General features: G+C 44.3%; 1 protein-coding gene across 13 annotated transcripts in view; it reads right to left on the bottom strand.

Annotated features, from left to right (window-relative positions):
- Positions 1–19,676, bottom strand: part of FHOD3 (formin homology 2 domain containing 3) — a 546,814-nt gene that overhangs the window by 66,518 nt on the left and 460,620 nt on the right. For all 13 annotated transcript variants that reach the window (XM_055080580.1, XM_055080572.1, XM_055080570.1 and 10 more), the window contains 3 exons: positions 19,249–19,410; positions 13,595–13,785; positions 7,418–7,610 (listed from right to left, as the gene is read on the bottom strand). In XM_055080580.1, the coding sequence (XP_054936555.1) occupies positions 7,418–7,610; positions 13,595–13,785; positions 19,249–19,410 (546 nt within the window). The remainder of the gene's footprint in view (positions 1–7,417; positions 7,611–13,594; positions 13,786–19,248; positions 19,411–19,676) is intronic.

Raw genomic sequence — 19,676 nt, 5'->3', positions numbered from 1 at the left:
TGTTTTGCAAAAGCTTTTACGTTTCATTAGGTCCCATTTGTTTATTTTTGTTTTTATTTCCATTACTCTAGGAGGTGGATCAAAAAAGATCTTGCTGTGTTTTATGTCAAAGAGTGTTCTGCCATTGTATATCCTTGCCTTCTTTGTCATAGATTAGTTGACCATAGGTGTGTGGGTTTATCTCTGGGCTTTCTATCCTGTTCCATTGAGCTTTATTTCTGTTTTTGTGCCAGTCCCATATTGTCTTGATTACTGTAGTTTTGTAGTACAGTCTGAAGTCAGGGAGTCTGATTCCTCCAGCTCCATTTTTTTTCCTCACGACTGCTTTGGCTCTTCAGGGTCTTTTGTGTCTCCATACAAATTTTAATAGTTTTTCTAGTTTCTAGTTCTGTAAAAAATGCCATTGGTAATTTGATGGGAATACATTGAATCTGTAGATTGCTTTGGGTAGTATAGTCATTTTCACAATATTGATTCTTCTAATCCAAGAACATGGTGTATCTCTCCATCTGTTTGTATCATCTTTAATTTCTTTCATCAGTGTGTTATAGTTTTCTGCATACAGGTCTTTTGTCTCCCTAGGTAGGTTTATTCCAAGGTATCTTATTCTCTTTGTTGCAATGGTAAATAGTACTGTTTCCTTAATTTATCTTCAGATTTTTCATCATTAGTGTATAGGAATGCAAGAGATTTCTGTGCATTAATTTTGTATCCTGCAACTTTACCAAATTCATTGATTAGCTCTAGTAGTTTTCTGGTGGCATCTTTAGGATTCTCTATGTGTAGCATCATGTCATCTGCAAACAGTGACAGTTTTACTTCTTCTTTTCCCACTTGGATTCCTTTTCTTTCTTTTTCTTCTCTGATTGCTGTGGCTAGGACTTCCAAAACTATGTTAAATAATAGTGGTGAGAGTGGACATCCTTGTCTTGTTCCTGATCTTAGAGGAAAGTATCACATTGATTGATTTACATATATTGAAGAATTCTTGCATCCCTGGGATAAATCCTACTTGATCATGGTGTATGATCCTTTTAATGTGTTGTTGGATTCTGTTTGCTAGTATTTTGTTGAGGATATCTGCACCTATATTCTTCAGTGATATTGGTCTTTAATTTTGTTTTTTGTAGTACTTTTGTCTGGTTTTGGTATCAGGGTGATGGTGGCCTCATAGAATGAGTTTGGGAGTGTTCCTTCCTCTGCAATACTTTGGAAGAGTTTGAGAAGGATGGGTGTTAGCTCCTCTCTAAATGTTTGATAGAATTCACCTGTGAAGCCATCTGCTTCTGGAGGTTTGTTTGTTGGAAGATTTTTAATCACAGTTTCAATTTCATTACTTGTGATTGGTCTGTTCATATTTTCTATTTCTTCCTGGTTCAGACTTAGAAGGTTATACCTTTCTAAGAATTTGTCCATTTCTTCCAGGTTGTCCATTTTATTGGCATAGAGTTGCTTGTCGTAGTCTCTTAGGATGCTTTGTATTTCTATGGTGTCTCTTGTAACTTCTCCTTTTGCATTTCTAATTTAATTGAATTGAGCCCTCTCCCTCTTTTCTTGATGAGTCTGGCTAATGGTTTATCAATTTTGTTAATCTTCTCAAAGAATCAGCTTTTAGTTTTATTCATCTTTGCTATTGTTTTCTTTCTTTCTATTTCATTTATTTCTGCTCTGATCTTTATGATTTCTTTCCTTCTGCTAACTTTGGGTTTTTTTGGTCTTCTTTCTCTAGTTCCATTAGGCGCAAGGTTAGATTGTTTATTTGAGGTTTTTCTTATTTCTTGAGGTAGGCTTGTATTGCTGTAAACTTCCCTCTTGGAACTGTTTTTGCTGCATCCCATAGGTTTTGGATCGTCATGTTTTCATTGTCATTTGTCTCTAGGTATTTTTTTATTTTCTCTTTGATTTCGTCAGTGCTCTTGGTTATTTAGTAATATACTGTTTAGCCTCCATGTGTTTGTGTTTTTTACGTTTTATTCCCGGTAATTGATTTCTAATCGCATAGCGTTGTGGTCAGAAAAGATGCTTGATATGATTTCAATTTTCTCAAATGTACCAAGGCTTGATCTGTGATACAAGATGTTATTTATCCTGGAGAATGTTCCATGTGCACTTGAGAAGAAAGTGTAATCTACTGTTTTTGGATGGAATATCCTATAAATATCAATTACTTCTATCTGGTCTATTGTGTCATTTAAAGCTTGTGTTTACTTTGAATTTTCTGTTTGGATGCTATGTCCATTGGTGTGAGTCTTAAAGTCCCCCACTATTATTGCGTTACTGTCGATTTTCTCTTTTATAGCTGTTAGCAGTTGCCTTATGTATTGAGGTGCTCCTATGTTGGGTGCATATATATTTATAATTGTTATATCTTCTCCTTGGATTGATCCCTTGATCGTTATGTAGCGTCCTTCCTTGTCTCTTGTAACATTCTTTATTTTAAAGTCTATTTTATCTGATATGAGGATTGCTACTCCAGCTTTCTTTTGATTTCCATTTGCATGGAATGTCTTTTTCCATCCCCTCACTTTCAGTCTGTATGTGTCCCTAGGTCTGAAGTGGGTCTCTTGCAGACAGCATATATATGGGTTTTGTTTTTGTATCCATTCAGCGAGCCTGTGTCTTTTGGTTGGAGCATTTAATCCATTCCTGTTTAAGGTAATTATTGATATGTATGCTCCTATTACCATTTTCTTAATTGTTATGGATTTGTTTTTGTAGGTCCTTTTCTTCTCTTGTGTTTCCCACTTAGAGAAGTTCCTTTAGCATTTGTTGTGAAGCTGGTTTGGTGGTGCTGAATTCTCTTAGCTTTTGCTTGTGTGTAGAGCTTTTGATTTTTCCATCAGATCTGAATGAGATCCTTGCTGGGTAGAGTAATCATGGTTGTACGTTCTTCCCTTTCATCACTTTAAATATATCGTGCCACTCCCTTCTGGCTTGTAGAGATTCTGCTGAGAAATCAGCAGTTAACCTTATGGGAGTTCTCTTGTATGTTATTTGTCATTTTTCCCTTGTTGCTTTCAGTAATTTTTCTTCATCTTCAATTTTTGTCAGTTTGATTACTATGTGTCTCAGCGTGTTTCTCCTTGGGTTTATCCTGCCTGGGACTCTCTGTGCTTCCTGGACTTGGATGGCTATTTCCTTTCCCATGTTAGGGAAGTTTTCGACTATAATCTCTTCAAATATTTTCTTGGTTCCTTTCTCTGTTTCTTCTCCTTCTGGGACCCCTATAATGTGAATGTTGTTGCATTTAATGTTGTCCCAGTGGTCTCTTAGGCTTTCTTCATTTCTTTTCATTCTTTTTTCTTTATTTTGTTCTGCAGCAGTGAATTCCACCATTCTGTCTTCCAGGTGACTTATCCGTTCTTCTGCCTCAGTTATTCTGCTATTGATTCCTTCTAGTGTAGTTTTCATTTCAGTTGGATTGTTCATCTCTGTTTGTTTGTTCTTTAATTCTTCTAGGTCTTTGTTAAACATTTCTTACACATTCTCAATCTTTGCCTCCATTCTTTTTCCGAGATCCTGGATCATCTTCACTATCATTATATTGAATTTTTTTTTGGAAAGTTGCCTATCTTCACTTCATTTAGTTGTTTTTCTGAGGTTTTATCTTGTTCCTTCATCTGGTACATAGCCCTCTGTCTTTTCATCTTGTTTACCTTTCTGTGAATGTGGTTTTTGTTCCACAGGCTGCAGGATTGTAGTTCTTCTTGCTTCTGCTGTCTGCCGTCTGGTGGATGAGGCTATCTAAGAGGCTTGTGCAAGTTTCCTGATGGGAGGGAATGGTGGTGGGTAGAGCTGGGTGTTGCTCCGGTTGGCAGAGCTCAGTAAAACTTTAATCCGCTTGACTGCTGATGGGTGGGGCTGGGTTCCCTCCCTGTTGGTTGTTTGGCTTGAGGCCACCCAACACTGGAGCCTACCATGGCTCCAGTGGTGGGGCTGCAGGTGGACTCCAGGAGGGCTCACGCCAAGGAGTACTTCCCAGAACTTTTGCTGCCAGTTTCCTTGTCCTCACGGTGAGCCACGGCCACCCCCCACCTCTGCAGGAGACCCTCCAACACTAGCAGGTAGGTCTGGTTCAGTCTCCTATGCTCTTTCCCCTTGGTCCCGATGTGCACACTACTTTGTGTGTGCCTTCCAAGAGTGGAGTCTCTGTTTCCCCCAGTCCTGTCCAAGTCCTGCAATCAAATCCCTCTAGCTTTCAACATCTGATTCTCTAGGAATTCCTCCTCCTGTTGCTGGACCCCCTTGGTTGGGAAGCCTGATGTGGGGCTCAGAACCTTCACTCCAGTGGACTTCTGTGGTATAAGTTTTTCCAGTTTGTGGTTCACCCACCGAGCAGTTATGGGCTTTGATTTTATTGTGATTGAGCCCCTCCTACCACCTCATTGTGGCTTCTCCTTTGTCTTTGGATGTGGGGTATCTTTTTTTGTGCGTTCCAGTGTCTTCCTGTCAGTGATTGTTCAGCAGTTAGTTGTGATTCTGGTGCTCTTGCCAGAGGAAGTGAGTGCACATCCTTCTACTCCACCGTCTTCAACCTTAGAGCTTCTTTATTTCACCAGATGGCTGGCATTTTTTTGGCAATTAGCACACATGCAAGGTGCTGCACATACAAATCTCTAGCCCTCTTGATATCCCCCAGTCACTGGCATTTCCTTTTCAGAGAAAAGGAAGCTGGGGTTGGGAGAGATTAAGTCTCACCCAGGATGACCATGGTCCTTGGCTGGGCTGTGGGAATTCTTGGATGGACAGCCTGCATTCTCACCACCCATCTGGGGTGTGATGACAGCAGAGAAGGCCACACTTACCTTGTGCTGCCTTGTCTGTGTCACCATTTTGCCTGGAACTAGTTTGGGCCACAAGGAACAAGGAATAACTTAGTTTCTCACTGAACCTTACATGGCAGGACTCCTGGATTGTAAGAAAGGAAGCCTTCTGCATATTCAGAAACAGAGAAAGAAGAGGAAAGACAGGCACACAAAAGCAGATGTGGGGCTACGAATGTAGGGTCTTCAGATTTTACCCAGACTTCTCTGTGTCTTATAAAATAATGGCTTTTCTAAAGTCATCTCTGTTTAATTGCAACCACTTCCACCATCATTATTCAGCATCTATATTAAAAATCACTTCCTACAGTTTTCTCTAAAAATCACTTCCAGCTCTGATGCTCAGGGGCTCCGTGATTCTCTATTGCCTGGTTTTGTTTTCAGTGGTCTAAGTTGTGCATATATGTTGTTTTCTACCCAGATCATGACATATTTTGGGTACAAGCTTGTCTGTTATTGCACTCACATCTTGCTAGGTGCCCTGTGCCGCTTGCTGGGCACACGATAGGCGTCTAATTGAGAGTTGGAAAAACTTGAAGCTAAGTACTTTCCTTCGGGTGACAGTATCTTAATCTTCCAGCAGATGGCAATCTTTCTACATGAATGGTGCCACTTGGGCCACTCAAAACAGGGACTACCTTGAGGATGAACCCTAAAAAAGCCTGCACTGTCCAGATTTTAATGAGAATTTAAGTAGTTTTGAATCCAATTCTAGAAACATTTACCCCTGTTTATAAATAGTAAGACTGAATATTTTCAGAGAAGGACAGAACTTAAAAATTAGTGGGATCTGTAAAAAATCTCAAGAATTTGGCAAGAAATTCTGGTGTGTTTTCATAACTATAAGCATATGCATATTGGTCTTGTATTTTTCACCCTCCAGTATGTTTCATTTCCACAAACATAAGCACTTCCCTTTTAAAACTTTTAAAAATAATACTTTGGAATGAAATGCGGGCTATAGTTTGCCCAAATGGATTCAGTTTGCTTCCTTAGTTGCTGTCCTCCAGGAAGCTAAAGATCCGATTGAACCCAGATTTCAGGAGAGGAGAGAGAAGACTCAGATGATGGCACTGGCCTTCAGAACAGTCTGTAGAAAGGGTCCCTTCTGCAGAAAAGTGATCTGAGCACTCCCTAAGGGTCCAGAAAATTCCAAGGAAACAAGGGATCGAGGGTGGGGTGAATGGTGAGGGGATTAGTCCCTGGTTCTCCTTAGAAATGCCTTAAAATGGTAACAAAATTGTAATGCATCCAAGAAAGTTACACCCTCAGGAACGTGGATAGTAACCATATGTCTTCTGTTTCTCCTACAGTGTGAACACCCGTCTGGCACAGAAGGCAGCCTCAGTGAGTTCTTAACTGATTTTATTCCTCCCCAAAGAAATCTACCTGACTTGGGTTCGGCAGAGGTTTGCAACCCCAGGATGATGCCACTCCTATGGCTTACTCCTTTGCCTATCCAGTCCCTGGATCACTGAGAGGCAAGGTGACGCTCAGATATATATAAAGATGGTTTAAGTTTCATAAAGGCACAATAGAGAGGCATCTGCACTGTGTGTCTTTGTCTGTCTCTGGCATCCTCACGCATTGCTTTGCCTTCCACTTACAAAGCATCTCCCATCTGATGTTTTCCCACTGCACCCGTGGTGTGGGTGGGCTCAGGGCTGAAGTAGAAGAGATGGGGGAAGAGCCCAGCAGCAGGGGAGGCACGCAAGTGGGCAGGACCCCCCCCCCCCCGCCAAGGGGCTATTGGGAACTCCTGCTGAATGGATCCACTGTCCTCTGGGCTCTCCTTCCACCCTGATACCCTCGAACTCAAGGGACTGCCAAGAGCCCATCAGATTATGTCTTTGAGCAACCACATCAATTATTTCTCCATTCGGATGCCTAGAATGGGTGGTCCATGTGTCAGCTAATTGGTTACACAGTATCATTGTGATTATTAAAATCCTGAATCAATTCCCAAATCAGGACATTTGTCTTCCTATTATAAGTGCCGTTATCTTTTTTTTTTTTTTTTTTTGTGGTATGCGGGCCTTCCTCTGTTGTGGCCTCTCCCGTTGTGGAGCACGGGCTCCGGACGCGCAGGCCCAGCGGCCATGGCTCACGGGCCCAGCCGCTCCGCGGCATGTGGGATCTTCCCGGACCGGGGCGCGAACCCGGTTCCCCTGCATCGGCAGGCGGACGCGCAACCACTGCGCCACCAGGGAAGCCCGTGCCGTTATCTTTTGTATTTTTTCTTCTCCTCTTCCATTCTATCCACATTGCAAAGGTTGAAAATGGAATCAAGCATTTAAAGTCATCAGCATCATACAACACACCAAGTTAATTAATTGTGTGGTGAGTTAAAGTTCCTCCACCAGCCACGCATCCTTAATTTATGTCTTAGTTCTATGCTTTTGTTTTCTTTTTTTGGCCGTGCTGCGCGGCATGCAGGATCTTAGTTCCCTGACCAGGGATTGAACCCGTGCCCCCTGCAGTGGAAGCGTGGAGTCTTAACAACTGGACCGCCAGGGAAGTCCCTGTAGAGGGGTTTACGGTTGATCGGACTTTCAGAATAAATGAAATAAAGAAACTGGTTTCATGAAACTTACATCAGTGATCATCTTCCCTCGGGTCTTATTTCTCTCTCTGTGGTTGGCCCGTTTCTGTTTCTGCTGCAAAACTCTTTCCCTGGTGGTGCGATACTCCAGTGCAAACTCACTGATGATCCTGCAGAACTTGTTTATGTTCACTTCCCGAATCGCATAAGGTGGGTGACCCATAAAGAGCAGAAAGGAGTGGAATCTGCAGTGAACAAACAATGGTGGCAAGGGCTTCAGGTTTAAGGAACAAAAATCAGTTGCCTGCAAACTTTCAGTAAAAAACCAACCAGCCAAAGACACTGCTCCTCATTCTTGGGGCTCTGAGGTTGAAGAATGAAAATGCAACCAGAAATCAAGTTCAACTCACTTTCTCACTGACAAAGGTGGTGGGATTTCAGGAGATTAATTACCTTTTCTCCATGCTTATCTGTGTTTTAATGTCTTTTAAAACTGGGGTGTAAAACTTTTTTTTTTTTGATTTATTTATTTATTTTTGGCTACATTGGGTCTTCATTACTGCGCACAGGCTTTCTCTAGTTGTAGTGAGTGCGGGCTACTCTTCATTGCAGTGTGCGGGCTTCTCCTTGCAGTGGTTTCTCTTGTTGCGAAGCACAGGCTCTAGGTGCACAGGCTTCAGTATTTGTGGCTCGCGGGCTCTAGAGCACAGGCTCAGTAGTTGTGGCGCACAGGCGTAGCTGCTCTGTGACATGTAGGATCTTCCCGGACCAGGGCTCGAACCCGTGTCCCCTGCATTCGCAGGCGTTTTCTTAACCACTGCGCCACCAGGGAAGTCCCAAAACTGGTGTGTAACACTTTTATAAGAAAAATGATGAAGTACTATTTTAAGAGAAATATTGCATAGTTTCTAGATCATATGAGAACTGAATAAGGGACAAAGAAATGTTGCTTAGCAATTTTTTGGGAACCCACATTAACGAATACGTGGAATTGACATGAACATATTTTGAATAACATGTTAATTCGTGATTTGTAAAAAGATGCTTATAAGTAAATATTTTGAAATATTTTCTTTCAGTATTATATGAAATCTTAATTTAATTAGGACACACCAAACAAGCAGCCCTAAATCAATTTATTTCAGCTATTTAGTATACAAATTAAAAATTACTGGATTCTATCTACTTAAAACTTTTGGAAAAGAAATTAAATGAGCACAGAAGTTCCCAATTTTTAGTTATTAAGGAAATGAGAAAGAAGATAGTAGGAGACAGAGGATAATTTTTATGTAGAATAAAGAGTATTATATAACTGATACCACTAATTGTATAAAAAAACTTTTCTGATCACTCTTATTTGTACAGCTTGAATAGGGGTTTGGTTTATTTTTCAAATGAAGGACGGTGGCTTATTCTTTTTGTGAAAGATACTAAAGTAAAGCGTATGACATGCATTTAAAGGGGGCCAAAAAATGCTGTTTAAAACCAAAAATGCTAGCTAAAACTATAAAACTCAGAAGAAAACATAAAGTATAACTTTTCATGACTTTGGATTAGAAAATGATTTCTTAGATATGACACCAAAAGCATAAGCACCCAAAGGAAAAAAATGAACTGTACTTCATCAAAATTAAAACCTTTTGTGCTTCAAAGGATGCTCTCAAGATTGAAAAGACAACCCAAAGAATGGGAGAAAATATTTGCAAATCATGTCTGATAAGGGGTTTGTAATCAGAATATATACATAAACCTTACAACTCAACACTAAAAAGACAAATAAAAATGGACAAAAGATCTGAACAGACCTTTCCAAAAAGATTGTTGGCAAATAGCTAATAAGTACATGAAAAGATGCTCAACGCCATTAGTCATTAGGGGAATGCAAATCAAATCCACATTCAGACACCAACGCACAATCACTACAATGGCTGTAGTAAAAAAGACAGACAATAACAAGTGTTGGTGAGGATGTAGAGAAATTGAAACCCTCACACAGTACGGGTGGGAACACAAAATGGTTCAGCTGTGGTTGAAAAGACACAGTTCTAAAGAGTTAAACACAGAGTTAACCTATGACCTAGCAATTTCATCCCTATACATATACTCAAAAGAAATGAAACTATGTGTCCACACAATACCTACACAAATTCCACGGCAGCATTATTGACAATAGCTAAAAAGTGGAAACTACCCAAATGTCCACCAACAGATGAATAAACAGTATGTGGTGTATCCACACAAAACTGGCCCCGCTACCTCTCTGACCTCATTGCCTAGGACGCCAGACACACTTGACTCCTGGTGATTCCTTGAACAAGCCCACCTCAGGGCCTCAGGCCCCCAGTGTGGTGTGTAGGGGACCCTCGGGGGACACAGCTGAGCTGAGAGCCTGCAGGGACTCTAAGGAGGGGCGGGGTGGCCACTCCACTGGGAGGACCACAGGCCCTAACAAGGCATCCAGTGCTAGCTCTTCCCTATGCCCAGAACATTCTTGCCACAGACAGCTGCCTGGATGGCTCTCTTACCCCACAAGTCTCTGCCCAAATATCACCTCCTCAGAGAAGCCTCCCCTAACCACCCTACATAAAACAGCATGTCCTTATCACTCCCTATCCCATTTACACTCTTAATTTTTCTTCCTGGCTCTTATTACTACCTGACATTATATACTGGAGATATGGCATGATATTATATATATTAGGATAGGATAGTGTAATATACGCATGTATTGCCACTTATCACTACTCAAGATCTGTGTGTAAGAGGAATCAAGGGAGGATCAATCAGCCCACAGCTGGGTCCTCTTTTATACGTAAGTACTACTCAAGATTCCTTACCCTCTGCTTTCCAGAACATTGTTTTTATCCAGAGGGGATGCAATCTTAACATATAAGCTGGAGATATGATTCAAGTACAGTAAGTCTCCTACACACAAACCTTCAAGTTGCTAACTTTCAAAGATGCGAACGTGCGTGCCAGCCCCTGTATGCAGGCTGTTGTACTGTACTATTGTACTTTTCAAGGTACTGTACTGTAGGCTTAAAAGTGTTTTCGTTGTTTTTCGTGTTTGTTTTTTAATGTATGTATTATTTGTGTGAAAAGTATTACAAGCCTATTCGGTACAGTACTATATAGCCGATTGTGTTAGTTGGGTACCTAGGCTAACTTTGTTGGACTTAACGAACAAACTGGACTTAGGAACGCACACTCGGAACGGAACTCACTTGTATGTAGGGGACTTACTGTATATATTTTGTAAACAGGGGAGTAATAAGCAGCAAGTAAAATGCACACCTGAAAAAAGATTCAGATGTACCTTTGAGAGGAAAGAAACTGTGGCATTCCTTCAGAAGAACAAAGTGGGTATGCCTTTAAGGGAGTAAAACATTTAAGGGATTTTTGTTAGTTCAGTTTGTAACTTTCATAACACATGACAAGAAGGTCTTATGGTTATGGAGGGGCTGGGTCCCCTCCTCAGTGTCGTGAGGCACAAGCCAAACATCTGTGATCTGTTCCACCTTCCGCCCTTTTCCTCACGTGTGCCACTGAGTAGGGTGTCTGGCCCGGATGGGTGGATTAGGGGGCACCGGGAAGCCAGCGTGGGTGTTCGCTTGTTTTCCGCCTGTCTCTCCCTGAGGAATGTCAGGTCCTTGCTGTAGTTCTCCGTGCCTCCCAGGAAGGCATTTCTCCCCACTCTCACCTGGTCCCCTCTGCAGTGCCTGCCATGGTGTAACTGCAGCCCATGGGAATTGGCAAGTCAGTTTGTACATCCACAGAGTGGGACTGGCTGTCACCGCAGCAACGCAAAAGGGCAGGTTAATCTGCAGGTTTGGACATCCAGAACAAGATGTTCTTAGCCAGGCAACAGTTTGAAAGTCAGGTTTTGCCTAAAGAGAATGGTCTAAGTTCTTTTTCCTGCTCCTTTATTAAGAGGGGTCACTGGAGTCACTAAGGGGGTGGGAGGGCGTCAGACAGGAAAGGGAGCTGGAAGCGCCTGCCCCGTTAGCTCCTTGACAGAGGGGAGCAAAGAAGGTGGGCGGCCAGATGGGTGTCCAATAATGAGCATCAGGGATCCAGGTCACACAAGAGCAACCAGCATCTGGGCAACCAGCTTACCAGGGAGAAAAGGACAATCAGAGCAAAACCATATGCATAACATACATATTCGCACATGCCATACACACACACACACACACACACACACACACACACACACACACAAGCTTAAGGAACAGCTATATCACCAAGCTGAGTCTTAAACTGTCTGGGATAAGATGGTTACTGTGACCAGGCATAATAGCTTTACAAGACTTTCATAAAACTGCTCCAGTTTCCTGCCATTCCAAATGGAAACTATTTGTTTATTTGAGTAGTTTTGAGTTGGAAATTGCTTGTATCATACAAAGCCTGGAGGGCCAAGGCAGCTTACACTCTCTGCCTCCCCTTTTTAACCATGTTAAAAGCAGGGTGTACTTTGCTTGTAGTAAGAAATTTGACAAAATCTCTGATAAGATCCTCCTACCCAGAAGGCAGCTGTGAGGTCCAGATGAAGTACAGGGAGGGGGATTTAGAGTTGAACAACTAAATTCCAAAAGTACTGAGTAATGGTTAGTTGTCAACCTGGAGGGAAGATTCTGTTCCTTATTCCTATCCAGTCTAACATTTAAAGACTACCCTCACCACCCCCTGCCCAGAGAAGTCTGGATCAAGACCCAGGAGGTATGATCACCCAAATAGCACATGACACAAGCTGAGAGAGGGCTCACCGGCAGACAAGAGAATGAGGTTTTTTAAAAGTTCTGTATGGGTTCAAGAAAGGTGAAGGAAGGAAGGAAGGAAGGAAAGACAGTACGGAGGGGGGGAAAAGAGAAAAATAAAATAAAAAATGTGAAATGTACAGGGATAAATGAAAATACCACACATTTGTTTAAAAATAATAATAAAGTACTCAAGCACAAGTGTGGGAGTGGGCTTGAAGAGCAGTTCTCTGGGGAAAGCCTGTGGTTTAGATGACCCCAAGGGAGGGCTCCCTTAACAGAATTGCAAGGAGGCCTGTTTCAGAGGGTCTGTTATCAGAGCACCTGCTCCAGGGAAACCCCAGCCTGTAGGCCTGAACATTTGCTCACCAAGGTGCAAGGCCCAGCACACAGCACGCAGACCCAGAGGCCAGGGTGAGGGACCTGCAACCATGTTCTGTGACAAGGCAAAGGAGAAGAAGGTGGGGGATGCCTAGTAGGAAATGGCTTGACCTGGGGAGTTGGAAGACCTGGTCCTGGTGCTGCCACCACTTACAAGGGAGACGGCCCTGGACAGCCATGGAGCTGTCCCAGACCCCAGCCAGCCTCCCTGTAGTCAGGCAAGGCCTGACACATCACTGCTGTGTCTCCCACGGTCCTCATGGATCCTGGGACTTGAAGGAAGGCTGCTCCAGAGGGTGGGACCCATGGTGGGACCCAGGCTGTCTCTAGGAGGGCTGCAGCACAGAGCAGGTGTCTGAGAATCAATGAGAGAAAGGTCTCAGAAGGCAGGCTGTGCTTGATATGAGGAAGGAACCTTCCTGACAAGTCAAGCTGCCTTCCAAGGATGTGTACTTTCTGTAGGCAGAACTGTTCAGGCAGATGCAAAGATGCAGGGGCCAACTTGCCAGAGATCTTACAGATGCAATTCCTGATCGAGGAGGATTTTTGCATGACAGCATCTCTGAGATTCCTTCCCAGCTCAAGATTCAACAGCATCGTATTATTGGGGTGTGTGTGTGTGTGTGTGCGTGTGTGTGTGTGTGTGTGTGTGTGTGTGTGTTTGAGAAAAATTAAGTACTCATGAAACAAAAAAGTCCATCAAAGGTGCACTTGCTATGTACCAAGAATTTACAGGACGATGTTAGTAAATTTAACCTTCAGATCTTGGTTTGCAGAATATCTTCAACATGCCGTTTTACTGATGTTTGCATAAGCTCCTCAATCCACTCACCTGTTAATTATTCTTCTATGGACAATCTTTAAAATTATAATTCTCTCTGTGCGTGCGTGTGTGTGTGTGTGTGTGTGTGTGTGTGTGTTTGAGAAAAATTAAGTACTCATGAAACAAAAAAGTCCATCAAAGGTGCACTTGCTATGTACCAAGAATTTACAGGACGATGTTAGTAAATTTAACCTTCAGATCTTGGTTTGCAGAATATCTTCAACATGCCGTTTTACTGATGTTTGCATAAGCTCCTCAATCCACTCACCTGTTAATTATTCTTCTATGGACAATCTTTAAAATTATAATTCTCTCTGCACAGTCTTTTAGGAACTCAGACATTCGTTGTTTTAAAACTGGTTTCATTTCATGTTTTGCAATTGCCTTGAGGTGATCCCATGAAGCTTTGCATCGTCTCTCCATCTGACATAAATTATCCTGAAGTTGATCAAAGTCAACCTGAAAATCAGAGAGAGAGAGAAAATTACAAATGCAATAAAATAACCGGACATCAACCTGACCCAGGAAACCGAACGGCCTCTGGGAAGAAACAAACATCAAAACCCAATTTACATCTTGAAATACAAACATATTTATGGCCTAAAAATTATTCACATGTCTTGACATCAAATTATTTAGGAATAAAACTTCTCCAAATGAACTCAACGCAAGTGTCACCTTTTTTTTTTTTTTTTTTTTTTTTGCCGTATTTGGAAAGAAATCTTAAGAAAGTCTTTGGGAACTGTAAATTAAAACATGATATCAAGGAATCTAGTACAAGATGAACTGAGCAGATGTCTCATGAAATTTTTCAGAGCTCTCTTTTTCTTTAGATATTTCACTTGAGGTTGGAGGAATGCACCATAGTCCTACATGGATGGCCTTGATATGCTGGGGCCAGTCAAGGGGCAGCCAGAGCTTCTCTTCACCATGATCATTTTTACATTGTTTGACAAGTTACTTTGTTTATCCATTCATTCCCTCATTCAAACAACACTCAGGGAAAAACTAGTGCATGCCAGTCCCCCTCCCAGGTATGAAGAAGACAAAGATCAATGCGGAAAGAGACCAACTTGCTATTCCCAAGGAGGCTCATAGTACAGACAGGTGATCACTGAGCACTGAGGATGTACAGAACCCACCAGGCCTCTGTGTCTGGGTGAGTACCGGCGTGTGAGGTCCATCCCATCTGCCAGCAGATGCAAACCACGTGTGCAAAGAACAGATGTGACAGAACATTCACTTTGCTCTTCGGGGGAGTGGGACCAATTTGGATTGACTAAAGAGGACTGAGATGAAGCTTTCTAAAAGGATGCTTTGATAGAATTTCTAGACTAAAAATTATGGGAATCAGAGAGTTAGCCGTGAAATAATACACTTGAGGGTATTTAATGGAGGGAGATGTGAAATAGGGGAAAGAAACTGAGAAGACTAGGAGGGGAGGAAGAAATAGATAAACTGGTGAGCTGAAGGGAGGGGACTGAGGTGGATGGAGAGTGAGAGATGGTGGGAAAGGGCGAGAGGCTGGCAAACAAAGGTCAGGAGGAGAAAGAGAAGGTGGGGAGAGGTAAGCCGCCATCGCTTAGATGCCGTGACTGTGGTCACCAGAGCAAGGCTTGGAGGCGAGTACCCAAGGGGACTGGCTGGAGTGACCTCAGACCTCCAGCCCCACCCTGAGAAAGACAATGGAGGAGGCCAAGTCAACAAAAGTTGAATCCGTGAGAAGATCCGTCACCAGACAGGATGAAGGTATGCTGAGCATAGGAGATGCCCAAGGGGCCAGGCAAGACTTCACACGTCCTGGATTTCTTGGGTGTTATGGTGCCAAAAACAGAAGGCAAGTTTAGGCAGAGGCTGGGGATTCAGGTAAGCGGCGAGCACTGTGGAACTTTGCGAAAAATAATTTGCCTGAAAACAAAGGAATTCTGGATCCAGATGAGAAAAGCTCCATTTTCCTATGATACAATGAAGCTGAGAAAAAAATCTGGCATCTACCTGAAAGAAAAAGGAATCCAGGTTTCGAAAAGAAGGACTGAATATTTCAAAGAATAAGTCTAGAAAGGGTTCCAGATGGTCTGGGATTGACACATAATATCTAAGAGGTCTAGGAGGTTTGATGCCAATTGTAACAGGTCTAATCAAAGCTTCGCCATCTGTCCTCATTTGCATCTGGCAGCAACCTTGATCCACGTATCTGTAATAACTTTAATCAGTGTAGTAACTTCAGTTCAGCTCAGAATGTACTGAGCAGCTTGGTACAGTCTAACCAGGTGATGCCTGCCCAGCACTGCAGTGGACACAGAGCAGTCGGGCAGAAACCACGTTAGAGATGGTTTTCAGGGAAGAGAATCCGCTGTGAGCCTTTAAAGGTAGTGGCAGAAAAAAGTGACCTCACTGCCAATGGAATCCAGGTGGAGAGCCTTTGACCAAAAGGTGTTTGAGGGTGGAGCTTAATGTAGCATCTTTTGAGGAGAGCTAGAAGGCTGCCTCAGCTGGCTGCCTGCTGGGGCTGACGAAACCACCATGATCTGAGTCTTCACCGTTACTTCATGGCCTCAGATTCTGTAACTGGCCCCACTTCATGGGGGAGAAACTGTTGCACAGAAAGGTTAAGGAACTTGTGAGAGGCCACACAGCTGGTTAGTGGTAGAGCTGGGATTTGAACCCACATCTCTCTGGCTCCAGAGTCTAAGTTCTCAACCGTCATGCCTTAAGCCTAGGTTTGTCCCTAAAAAATTCCACCCCAGGGAGAGAGCTGGTCTGGCCTTCTGTTGTGAGAAGGAAGTCCTCACCAGGAAGCCCTCTCCTGAGGACTGCTCCACATGGGCCACCTTCCGTGTGTAGGAGGACATGGAACTGTGCTGTGAGGTAGTCAAGTCTTATCAAGTTAGTCTGGGGTGGAGCGGGCCAACTCAGGGACGAGAGCCTGAAGAGGTATGTCTTCTTCATACCTGGGAGGGGGACTGGCATGCACTAGTTTTTCAGAAGGGATGGGGTAGGGAAAACACACAGTATGGGTAGTCTGGTGCTTTAACAGCAAATTCTTTGACACCCAGCCCTTCAGAATGTAAAGCCTAAAATCCTTCCCCTTGAATGTGAGCCAGCTTTAGTGACCTGGTTCTAACGAAGAGAATGTAAAAGTTAGGTCATAAATGGGGAAGAGCTTCTGCCTGGAGCTCTTGTGTGCTCTGTCTCAGACCACATATTTGGGGAAAGGCCATCTGCGAAGTCCTGAGGACATTCAAGGAGCCCTGGGAGAGCCCGACATGGGAAGGAACCGAGTCCTCTCTCTAAGAACTAGCAGAAGAGTGAGCCACCAGGGGAAAAACTTCCCGGCCCCAGTCGAGCCTTCGATGACTGCAGCCTCAGCTGACGTGTTGACTGAAACCCCAGGAGAGAACCTGAGACGGAACCACTCTTGAAATAATGTTTCCTATTGCCAAAATTCCTATGTTGAAGTCCCAACTCCCAGTATCTCAGAAGGTGACCTAATCGGGAAATAGGGTCATTATAGATGTAATTAATTAAGTTAGGAATGAGGTTGCAATGGAGTAGGGTGGATCCCAGTCCAATATGACTGGCATCCTTATAAGAAGGGGAAATCTGGACATAGACACACAAGGAGAACACCATGTGAAGATGAAGACAGAGATTGGGGTTATTTCCAGCAAACCACCAGAAGCCAGGAGAGAGACATGGCACAGATTTCTCTCTCAAGAGAAACTGACCTGGCCAACACCTTGATCTCAGACTTCTGGCCTCCAGAACTGTGGAACAAATTATTTCTGTTTTTCTAAGCTACCTAGTTTGTGATGCTTTGTTACAACAACCCTAGGAAACTAATACATTATCCTGAGCCGCTAGCTTTTGGAGTGATTTGTAGCACAGCTGTAGATAACTAATACATGCAGGTAAAAATGTAAGGAAGAAGAGCCTGCATGGTCACCTGCCTCCACTCCAGAAGCCATAGGGTCAAGTCAGTGATCACACTTCACTGTCGCTCTCTGAAAGCTAACGTGACTTGTCAGCACTCTGCATAAGCCTGTGAGTTGCCCCCGGCCCCTCTAGGAGCAGCCAGAGCTATGCCCACCTCCCCTCATTTCCACCAGCCCTTGGTGGGACAGTTTTCTTCCAGATGCCAGAGTAACCTGCTCTTCGGGGGTTGCAGTGATGACACCCAAAGTGACACACCAGGGGACGGAATGAATGCAGCTGGGGCTGGGAGTCCTTGAAGCTGATTTTGTACCTGTCTACACATAAGAGCCCCTCAAAGCCCCCCAGAACTTTGGGAGTAAAGGCTAAGAAGTGGTGGTAGATGCCCTCTTGGCGTCCTGTTGTACGTCACATGCACCTGGGTCAATAGTCATCCTTCGTAATTGCCGAGGTTAATGGGGAGAAGCTACCTGCAGTTCTGGCTTGTGGAGCCAGTCTTTAGGCAAGGAAAGGCCTGATACTGAGGGGGCCCAGGGCAGTCACTGGGGGCCAGCCTGGTGTCAGGGCCCCTAGGCCAGGGCGACTTTCATCACAAGCAGGCTCCACCCAGCAGAAGGCCCTGGAAAGAACAAAGGACTACCGATTTGTAAAAAGGGAACTGATTTGTTCTGGAAACAGGACCAAATGAAGGGGATCCAGAAGCCCTGTCTCAAGAATTATAGGCAGACTCTATCTCAAGAATTATTACTAATAAACTGTCTTGAGAGAAGGTGCTCATGGGGCACCTAGAAGACCCCCATTGGGACACTCAGAAGGGCTTTGGGAATACTGAAGTAATATTTCTAAAGACTTCAGAACGGTGCCTGGCACAGAGTACATACAGAGAGAGCGCCTGGGAAACAGAAAAGTCTGTCCACTCTCAGAACTGCGGGATCGCTGGCCTTGCCTGTTTCTGCCTCAAGGCAGGGCCACCGTCAGGCTGGCTCAGGGCGCCCAGCTCAGTGGACCTGGCAGCTGCTGGCCTGAGACAGGTGAAGGAGGGTCCCAGGCCCCAGGTCCCCACAAGCCAGCTCCGCGGGAGAAGGCAGAGAGAGGGAAAGCTCCTTGAAGGGGAATCTAGCAAAGCCCTTTCCCCTCTGCCCACCACAGTCTCTCCTATGTTCATCACTAGATTCCAATGCGTCTCAGAGCTAAACGTTGTTCTGCTTTCAGCTCCCCAGCTGGGTTGTATTTCTGGGAGTTTCTTTCACACTGACCTGGCCCTACTGAAGCCCCTCCCTGTGAGTTCCCTGTTGCTTCCAAGACCCTTACATCTCCCAGTTCTCTTGTGTTTGGGATCCCTCTGGGGTTGTTTGGCCCCAGGGATGCTCCTGCAGCGGGGGCAGCTGGCTGTCCAGCTCTTACAACTAAACCATAAGCTCATGAAGATTTTAACTCTGCACTAAGTTTAAGAGCTTGCAGCTGAGGGGCCAATGCTCTACGCTGTTTATAGCCCTATAAAACTGTTCCCTCGGTGTAAGATCATAGGCATGGCCAATCTGTAGGGGTCAGGGGGCCAGGCGTGCCCTTAGCTTCCTGGCTCCACACCTCACTGCAGGGTCCTATGGAAGTTTGAGGAGGAGACAAATTGCATCTTTTGCACATTTTTGCCCACCTAAAACCAGCTGGGTGATTTCACTGCTCTGGAGAAGCCAGCCTGGTGAGTAACGCAGCTGAACAGGGGACGCCAGGGTTAGGACTGACTGGGATGGCAGGCTTGCTGCACATACATCAGCAGGAAAGAATCTGACAGACAACCAGAGATGGGAAAATGATCTCAAAAGTCCATTAGAAATGGCATGAGACGAGTTTTATGCACAAACTCTAGAGCGGGGGGTGCAAGCATTACTTGGGCGTTTTAGTTAACAGAGCCTGTGCTCCGCAGAGATGACTGATGCAGAGCCAGCCTCTGGGGACAGGCACGCCCGCTCTTCCGAGCCCCGGACATACCTTGGCTGACCTGGTGACGGCCCCAATCTCTGAGTACAGATCAGAGCTGTCCGGGAAGTTTTCCACCACCATGGTGCACACGTGGTGGAGAAGTGACTGCTTGTGCACGGTGTCTTTGACTTCTGGAACCTTCTCGAGGTAGCTTAACTCAAACGCTTTGGCCTGTTTGGGGAACATTAAATAAAAGACAGGAAGAACAAGTTTCACGCAGGTTCTCAGAAAGACCCAGATGGTTTTAGAATCAGTGCTCTCTTGAAGGAGCCCAATATTTAGTTCCTCTGTGACTGAAGCATCTCAGGCCACACGCTCCATCATCCTTAGCTGATCACACACGGACCAGCCACCCTGAGAGCAAAATGAGCCTCCAGCCCTTTCCCACCATGCGCATCAGCCACGGACTATCCCAGGGCTCTGCTCCTAAATCAGGG

Source organism: Physeter macrocephalus, chromosome 19, assembly GCF_002837175.3.
Source record: "Physeter macrocephalus isolate SW-GA chromosome 19, ASM283717v5, whole genome shotgun sequence".
Lineage (NCBI taxonomy): Eukaryota > Metazoa > Chordata > Mammalia > Artiodactyla > Physeteridae > Physeter > Physeter macrocephalus.
Note: the sequence above shows the minus strand (reverse complement) of the source record. Positions and strands in the feature narration are given on the sequence as shown.